The sequence below is a fragment of the Chaetura pelagica genome, unplaced genomic scaffold (genome assembly GCF_000747805.2).
Source record: "Chaetura pelagica isolate M959 unplaced genomic scaffold, ChaPel_1.0 scaffold676, whole genome shotgun sequence".
In the NCBI taxonomy this organism is placed as follows: domain Eukaryota; kingdom Metazoa; phylum Chordata; class Aves; order Apodiformes; family Apodidae; genus Chaetura; species Chaetura pelagica.
In genome coordinates this window covers 1,049,943-1,059,155 of record NW_009953724.1, presented here as the reverse complement: position 1 = coordinate 1,059,155, position 9,213 = coordinate 1,049,943, and the positions used below count along the sequence as shown (strand labels likewise).

The 9,213-nt window shown below is 38.7% G+C and overlaps 2 protein-coding genes across 2 annotated transcripts in view; both read left to right on the top strand.

Annotated features, from left to right (window-relative positions):
- MYOM3 (myomesin 3) overlaps nucleotides 1-1,684 on the top strand; it is a 25,643-nt gene extending 23,959 nt beyond the window's left edge. The window contains exons 33-36 of the mRNA XM_010000633.1: nucleotides 353-389; nucleotides 506-528; nucleotides 619-674; nucleotides 1,385-1,684. Of these exons, the coding sequence (XP_009998935.1) occupies nucleotides 353-389; nucleotides 506-528; nucleotides 619-674; nucleotides 1,385-1,684 (416 nt within the window). The remainder of the gene's footprint in view (nucleotides 1-352; nucleotides 390-505; nucleotides 529-618; nucleotides 675-1,384) is intronic.
- A 2,176-nt stretch (nucleotides 1,685-3,860) lies between these two features.
- On the top strand, nucleotides 3,861-6,128 carry LOC104391324 (fatty acid-binding protein, liver-like). Its single transcript, XM_010000590.1, has 4 exons — nucleotides 3,861-3,927; nucleotides 4,864-5,036; nucleotides 5,329-5,418; nucleotides 6,078-6,128. The coding sequence occupies exons 1-4, from the start codon at nucleotides 3,861-3,863 to the stop codon at nucleotides 6,126-6,128; spliced, it is 381 nt and encodes a 126-aa protein (XP_009998892.1).
- The last annotated feature ends 3,085 nt before the right edge of the window (nucleotides 6,129-9,213 follow it).

The window sequence follows — 9,213 nt, the reverse complement described above, 5'->3', positions numbered from 1 at the left end:
GAAAGAGTGAGTGTGAGAGGAGCAGGTCCTGGGACAGGGCTTACAGTTGGCATCTTAGAAACTAGAATGTGGCTTCAGTTTTACAAAGACTTTTCCCAGCTGTTCCAAGTTAGAGGGTTTTTTTCCTCCCCTGAACACCTCTTTGGAAAGGGAGAACTAGATCCCACTCACTTCAGCAGTATATAAATAGATTCAAATTTCCTTAGGGCAGATAGAGATACTGTCTAGATCATAATTATACACATCTATGTGCACAAATAACTGTGATTCCAACATTGATGCATTATGATAAATCTACTAAGTCAAATTATATAAATGGCAAATTTCCCTAAAACCTTTTCATTCCTTGCAGCCTTTGAAGATGCCCTGGCTGAGCACAGAAGGCTCAAGTAAGTTCCTGCCTAAATATTGTCACACCTAAATCTATTTTGAGTGTTATATCCTGTCTTGAGAATACAACACCTAATAAATAAAACCACTATAATTTTCTCTTTCACACTTTCAGGGAGAGAGCAATAGCAGAAAAGTGTAAGTACATTTATTTCCTTCCCTCTGTGAAACAAAGCCCAGTGTTTTGCTGGCAGGTCAAACTAAAAGCTCATATTTGTTCATTCCCAGGTCGTGCCAGGGTTGTTCAAGGTCTGCCAGATGTTGCCACCATCATGGAGGACAAGGTAATATTAAGTAACTGTTCGTACAATTGGCCCTTGCACAGATATAGAAGAATAACTGATGGGGAGAAAATTACTTGGTTTCCCCTCCTGTGTGTTCCCAGTAGCTTTTCTGAGCTGCTGCAATTGCCAGAGCTGTGAAGTGGTCCCCTCCACAGTTCTTGTATCAGCCCCTATACTGCTGATGGTCCTGCCAGACATGCATGTGCTTCTGCACAGACACAAGCTCTGTATGGCACTAACCTTCCCCTCAGGTTTTGGATGTTACTGTTTCCTAGATCTGTTTCACAGCCTGATCCTTCCTGTTGTCTTGCCATTTTATAGGATTAGAACAAGGTCTTTAATTGCTGGACCTAATTTTCCCATCATATCAACTTGCTGCTTACACTTCTGAGTCACATTCTCTTTTACTGGTACATAGGCAGCATGAAAATCCTGTAAAGCAATTCACCATCTGCCCATTGAAGTGTCACTTTACAATGCAAGAAAGCTATAAAAAGACAGTAGCACAAATATGAGTCAGGCCCAATGAATTCAATCAGGTTAATCCTGATTATACTGGAGGAGGGCAGGAAAAGGAGTAGAGCATTCTGGAACTTCACCTATTGAAACTCTAAGAGAATTTACTTTTCTTTTTCTTAATTTCTCATCAACTGAATTTTCTTGCTCATTTTTATCTTCATAATCTATTTCTGCTTTCTGTTTTACAATAGACCCTCTGTTTAACTTGCTGTGTATCTGGAGAACCTTACCCAGAAATCACTTGGTTCAAAAATGAGAAGGTTATTGTCTTTAAAGATCGGTACAAAATGGATGTGAAGGGGACAGTGGTGACAATTACCATAGAGAAAGTCTGCAATGAAGACACAGGAAAATACAGCATCTTTGTCAAGAACAAGTATGGTTCTGAAACTGGGCAGGTCACTATCAGTGTCTATAAGCATGGAGAGATACCAATAGGAACAGAAGAAGAGGAAGTCCCAGGTGGGATTAAAATGAAAAAGCCTAAATGAATTAGGCAATTGTGTCTCATTGAATTTAAAAGGGATTTAACTCCTCTGGATTCCTTTCAGTGTTTCTGGCCTGTAATTCAGGCTCATGTATCTGTTTTTGTTTTAGTAATAGTTTAGTATTTTTATTTTGGTAGTTGTTAGAAAACAATTCTAATGTGTGGGTGTGTGCACATGTGTACACAAGCAGGTTCATCTTACAGAGGATTGACATATGAGAACCAGGCTGTGAGTGGAGTTTTTTTGTATTAAATCACTACGTGTTACTGATTATCTTGTAGCAAACAAATGCTTGTGTGTGTGTGTGTGTATGTATGATTAAACTTCTACTATTGGCCTCTGCACTGTTGTCAAGTACATCCACCTTGAAATCAGGCTGCCTGTGTGTGGGAAGGTGGGAATTTTACCAAGTACCATGCTGAATGGGGGCCTTGAAGCCTGGGCCTTTCCAAACCTAAGCCATGTGGGAAGAAAGCAAGGCAGTGACATTTCCAAGGCTTGGCTCCTGACAGAGGAACACATTCAGCTTCTGTATATAGTGATAGGCACTAATACAGCTACACAAAAAGATTGAATGAACATCTACAGAGGTGGACCCAGATCCTTCCATCCTACTGAACACCCATATTCTTTAGAATTAAAGAGATTTTTAACGTATTAGTTGTATTAGATTATTCTGGATGTAGAAAAAAGAGTGGCCTCTCAACTGTTCTGAAGCTGCAGCTACACTTCTACCAGTAACACTGTGTCAGTGAGAGATGAAAACATGACAGTATCCCTAATACACCATCCAGCTAAATGCATTTATTCAGCAAAATAGCATCTTACCTTGCTCCACAAACTAAGCTCAACTGTCCCCATAATAGCAGTATTTTTCCCAGTTATTTGAGGGACACTGCTGCTCAGTGTCAACATATACAAGCACAGCAATCCTGTACTGGATTGCAAATCTATTGAGCAAAGGCAGCTACCTTTCAGACATGACTTTAAATTAATTTGTGTTATTAAATGTAATAGTATTAAAAAGGGAGAGCTTAGCTAATTGTCTAGATTTATCTTTCAGTGCATGAAGAAAAGCAGACCCTTCTGATGGCATTATTAAGAACCCTCTATGGTAAAACAGATCCATCATGTCCTCAAGTAACATGTACATGTGCCTCATCTTGCTCTCAGGTAAATGTGATTACAAAATCAGGTCTTTCTGAATTGCCTTTAAAATTACATATAAAAATAAAGTTGTGAATTTGTAAGAAGAAGTTCAGCACTGGTTTTCTATTTAAATAGAATTACTGACCACTATGGAGTAATAAAAGTTAACTTGGAAAGGTCACCTACCCCTGGGATACAGGATTTATTTGGATTATGCAATATAATTGCAAGATACACAATGTAATTAAAGTCTTCCAAAATCAACAGTCCTGCTTGCACAGACAGTGAGGAATATCACTCAACAGCTCTAATAAGTGAGGAATTCTTGGTGCAAGTAAAATAATACATCCCGTTTACTTCTTTAATTTCAGTCTCCAAGCAATGTTCCATGTCTTATTTTACCTTTAGTCTTCCATGTATGCATTAATTATTTAAAAAATATAAATAAACTGAATTTAATACAGATTTAGGTGCACGTTACTGACATCTTCTGGATAAAGTCATAACGGACTCTCCCACTCCAACATGACTTTCCATGTTCTCAGGTAATTGGACACCCACAGTTTTGGAATTTTATTCCCACCATTTAAGGCCAAAGTTCCCTTGGTAGAGAATATTGGGACAATTAGGAAGTTCCTGCTATAAGACAGTAATTACCTTGCATAAATTGTAACTTTATCTGAAGAGTACTATCCGAAACAGAGGAAATATATTAAACATAGAAGTTGTGAACAAAACCAAATTAACCCATACAGCACTTTACAATTATAAATAATTATGTGAGTTCAGTAACCCACAATAAACCTAACATCCCAAACCAGCTGGTCAAGATAAGACTTTCTCCAAACCAGAATGAACTAGAGGTTATGATCATTAAGAACAAATAAATGATTAATAAGTGTTGATCCACTGTTAATAATTAGCCAGTCATCTCACTATTTGGGCTGGCCTTTCCCTTTCCATAAATAGCATCTGAATGAGCAGGGAGACTCACTTTCCTGCTAGCAACACTGCCCTCAGAACATCCACAATGTCATTCAATGGAACCTGGCAGGTCTATGATCAGAACAATGTGGAAGAGTTTATGAAAGCCCTTGGTAAGTGTCTAATTACTTTTCCAATATTTTCCTTGGATTGCAACACACACTTTGCATTACATATTTTATTACACTATGTCTGTGTGTTGTTTTTTTTCCTTTTGTTTGGATGACAAACTACCCCCTGCCTGGTAAGTCTGTTAAGTCTAATTTGGCAATGACAAGAAGCTGAAAATCATGCAAATCAAAGGTTACAAATAATCCCCAAATCCCTATCTTAACATTAGAGAAGTCTCTGACAAAAGGTGTATCACATTGTTTAGATTAACACATAATTTTGTAAACACATTTCACTAAAATCTAGTTTTCCATGACATACAGCCATTTTTAATATGCTATTAGTAGAGCAGGCAAGTCCTACAGCACTAGTGATTAACATCTGTGATAGCTGGTTAGTAATCTGTAAAGAGTAGACCTGGTGGTTATGATTTAGCAGGTGCCTGCATTAAGAAAAATGCACTTACCCTTCTGAGAAGCTTGCCAAAACATTCATACTTCGGTTTTTAACAGTACATAAGAGATACTGAGTAGAATAAAACTCAGTCACAGTTGAAAAGCCTGCTCTGACAGTATGATGCCTGCAGCTCTGATTTGCAAATAACTCCCACCTCACATCACCTTGGGAAGAGGTGAGTGAAACAAAATAATACGCCCATGGATTTCTTCAGGAAGAAATGTCACGACATGGCAAGCTGTTACTGAAAGAAACAATAGATACTCTGGCACAAGATTAAGAAATAATACTATCAAAATCTATACAGACTAGCTAGAATGGAACAATATGCCCATGAAGAAGTGAGAAGTCCAGATTTGTCTTTTAACTTGGACATCACTTTCTATAATTGGCTGCATCTCTGGCACCTTTATTAAAGAAAATAATTTGCTATTTCATATCAACACACCTTAACAGAAAGTCTTGTTTTGCCTTCTTTACAGGGTTCTCAGATGACGTGATCAAAGTTGGCAAAGATGTTAAGCCTGTTATTGAAATACAACAAAAAGGAGACAACTTTGTTGTGACATCAAAAACACCCAAGAAGTCTGTAACTAACTCATTCACACTTGGAAAAGAGGCTGACATCACTACAATGGATGGCAGAAAGCTCAAGGTAACATGTTTCAGGAACAGGTGCATCTCTTGTTCATCCTTATGCTTCACTTCCTGTGTGTGAGTGAAAGCTGTTGGTCTCATTTCCATTAGCACACATCCCTATCATTTCAACAAACAGGGATGTTTCTTCTAAAACTCTTACCCAAACACTGTGGTCTCCAGGTTAAAAGGGCAGATGTGATTATGAAGCATCAGTACAAGTTACTTCCTATTTACATAATCCCATGCTTCATCCAAGTGAATTCCAAAATCTGTATTTGTTTTGGTGATTTTAAAATCTGCTCCCACAGTGCACTGTGAACATGGTCAATGGGAAACTTGTGTGCAAATCAGAAAAATTCTCTCATGAGCAAGAAGTTAAAGGAAGTGAAATGGTGGAGGTAAGTGATAGAAAGCAATGGCATATAAATAAAAATGCTGAAAGAAAAAAAGTTCTATGTGGATTAGCTCAATACTTTAAACAAATCCTGGCCACTAAATTACTCTACTATTTGCAGAATTCCTTACAGGTGCTCAAATCTGCAGATACAGAATTTTAGTATTTCATACTAACCACAGTTAGTGGAAAATACTATTAGTGTCCTTTATTATTCTTGTTCTTGTTAACACCAACTACATTAGAAGACCCTCCTTGAAACACTCATCCTGCTCAACAAATCTTTTTATTAATTCCTACCCGAAGACCAACTAGGCACTGAGATGTGAAGGGCTTTAGCTGCTGAGCATGTTGCAGAACAGCTCCTTATAATTTCCCCAGGAATACTACAGCAGCATTTCCACCCTTGGATTTATCCACAGCATTGGATCTGAGAATTTACAACACACTTTTTCCACCTACAAGTCTTTAAAGTTCTTCACTTAGTTCTAAATTGCTTGGCATTGACAGAGTACTTTTCTGTATCAAGTTAAGCTCTGTACATGTATTTTAATTAATAAAATGGATTTATAGATGAATTACAGAAACTTCTAGACACATAGCTATAAATAGATTTCCTAAAGTCTATATGAAAAACAAGTTATGCATATTTGTCTTCTACAGACTATGACGTTTGGTGGAGTAACACTTGTCAGAAGAAGCAAGAAAATTTAAGCACAGACCCCCTTCTTTCTGTCATCTTTGCATACCTAAAATAAAGTGCAATTTCCACAAGGTCTGATCTTTGTTAGATGAAAAAATAATACAGAAAATAATTATGATTTCTACACTCCTTTCCCAAACACATAATTTCCCATTATTACAAGACTGTGTTTTCCCTGAGTACACTTACAGATCCCTTCCATACTAAAAGTGAAGTTCACCTCCCAGACAACCAAACCTGGACATTTACTGGAACATAATGATCTACTACAATAATCCCTGGGAATGGACAAAAACAGATATAAATGCTTCTTGATTTCTTACATACTTGGTGAACACATTCAGCTTTAGTTCCCTTGTCTAATAGCCTTCTACTAAAATCCCTTCTCTATCATCTACTCAGCAAAGAATAATTAGGCATCTGTTTAACTGACTTGTACCATGTGCCTCTAACAGGAATAGAAACTGTAATATTTTAAGAGCTATGAAGTATGGAACAGTCATGAACAATTAGAAATAATAAGAATGACTGCTCTTAAACTGAAGTACACAAGAGTACAACTAAACAAAAATGAGGCACTACAAGAACAAGGGGAATGAAGCATTCTTCCAGTCCTCAATGTGCTCCCAGTATCTGCTTGTCATAGTTCAGGTATGTGAAGCTCAAGTAAACTAGACTGTTCACGTTCAGATTATGCGTCTCTACTGGCTTTAAAATTTCTGTTTACTGCCAATCTGATCCTACTCTTACATTAGCAGTCCTATTTCATACTCCTTTAAGTCACTGCATATTTGTTAGAATTGGTCTTGGGTGTAAGTCCTTCGTGAAAAATGTTGCTGGACTAATCATGCCACTTAAAATCCTCATGGGAACGATTTATTCCGATTAAGAGTGCTGAGACTGCATCTTCCCATGCTAGGAGAGCAGTTTGAGGAGGGAGGTTGTGTTTCAGTTAACACTTGCAACATAGTATAAGCAGTCTGGGAAGTGTATTTTTATCCTGGGATGAGGCTGCTCTCATGGGGAGTTTCACCGGAGGAACTGTGCAACTATCATGTTCGTTCTGCTTCCCAGGCAGTCCCAATGCTCAGTGCCCTTTGGCAGACTGAATGAAATTCCATGCAAGTTACACACAAGATCAACAGAAACCAAGACAGTGGTAAAGCTAAGGCAGAAAGCTCCCTTAAAGCATCCATACTGCAAAAAGCCATATGAGAGCTTGAAACAATTCTGTTTGGAAGTTGCTGGGTAACTGGCGCTAGTGACACAATGAATGACTAGAAAACAGACCCTCGTTTTCCACAGAACATTCTCAGAACACTGCAAGTCTCCCAACAACCAAAAGCTGTACCTTAAATTGTAGGACACAAAATATGAGACACTTCAGGCTTATTTGATCATTCATTACTCTCATCACTACACTTGTACAGCCTGTACCAAAACAACAATTATTTGCTTTGATACACTATGACATGAAATGGCAACAGTGTTAAAGCAAAATGTTTATATGTTAGCTTGCTCTTAAAAGTAACACTGTCTCATTTTGGTTCAAAAACTACTCAAATATTCCCAGCTCACGTGGCATAATCTGCCTTGCAAACTCGCTTTTTCCCTATTCAACCCCTTATCAATACTCAATATTCAACGTCAATATATGACAACTGGTATTCAAAGACAGTGTAAGCTATAGATTGTATTTCCTACGTACTAAAAACCCACTAACTTAATGCAGAACTTAACCTGATGCTAAACCATTTTAACTTGAATGCACTAAAAGTACTTCACATAAGATTTTGTCTTACTTACTTCATGATGTAGCATTTCCAACAGCCGTGCCAATCTTTTCAAGTCAATGGCAATATTCTTCTGCCACAGGACATCTCAGATGTAGGTGAAATTTTCAGTGCAGCTCCTTAACTGACACAGTTAAAACCTGAAGGATTTTTATCAGCTTGCACACCTTGCCCCACTGCCCAAAGTAATAGATCATTTCTGGGTGACAAAAGTTTGCATGATCCACTGGATCAATCTTCCACAAAAACAAGTGAATTTTCTGCAAAGGACTTTACAAGAGTATTAACAATCTTCCCTGGATCTTGTTCAAAACTCATTTCAAAATTAATTGTTCAAACTTGTTCAAAATTCATTTCAAATCCAAAAAGCTCTGAACAGGTAATCCTGGCAGCAAGTATTTGTATCCACCACAAACTCCATTCTTGGATGATTTCATTGCTCTTCATAACATCTACAGAAGGATTTTTTTTTGCTTTCTACCACACATTCCCACTGTAACTTCAGTATCTAACGTGCTTTCTTGGCTCAATTTTCATGTTCTTTTAATGACTTGTGTAAGCAGATCTGTGTATATATGGTACAAGGTGACAAATTCGACCTGCTGCTAGCACAGTTAGCACAGAATGATGTTAATTGTAAATATCAAATGCAGAAATCACTGGCAGAGACCCCTGTCTCACTGCAGAGTCCTGAACACAGAGCAGACAACCACCATTGTGGGTTTGGTTTGTTTTGTTTTGTTGAGAAGAGCAGCATATATAGCTGCCATGCACCTCCCGTGTCAGTGATCAAACTTCCTCTGTCACTTAAACCCCGTTGATGTCCCAGGCAACTCTGAGTGTGAGATTACCAAGATATGAACAGCAACATCCACCCACCACAGTTTTCATTCATATTCAGCCATTACAAAGTGACAATACGCTGGTGACTGACACCAGGGCTGCATCAACTCTTAGTGTCTTTCTCTCCCACCTGCAGTTTGCCGAAAATTCCTCACACCTGCAGGGACTCAGACAGACAAATCGATTGATTTGATTGCATCAAATCACCCGTAACTGTTCAGTGACAGACCTGCCTTGTGGGCGAGGCGTTAAGAAATAATCGCTCTACCCACCTAGTCGACTGTTCTTATCACACAAACGACTTCAGTAAAAAAAGGGCTGCTCTCTGCAAGCGGTGCTGCTTCGCAGCTGCTTGATGAGGGCCCGGGGGTGGCTCCGTAGGGCCCGAGACTGGCTACAGGGCCCGGGACTGGCTACAGGGCCCGGGGGCGGCTGCGGGGCCCGGGGGTGGCTCTGCGGG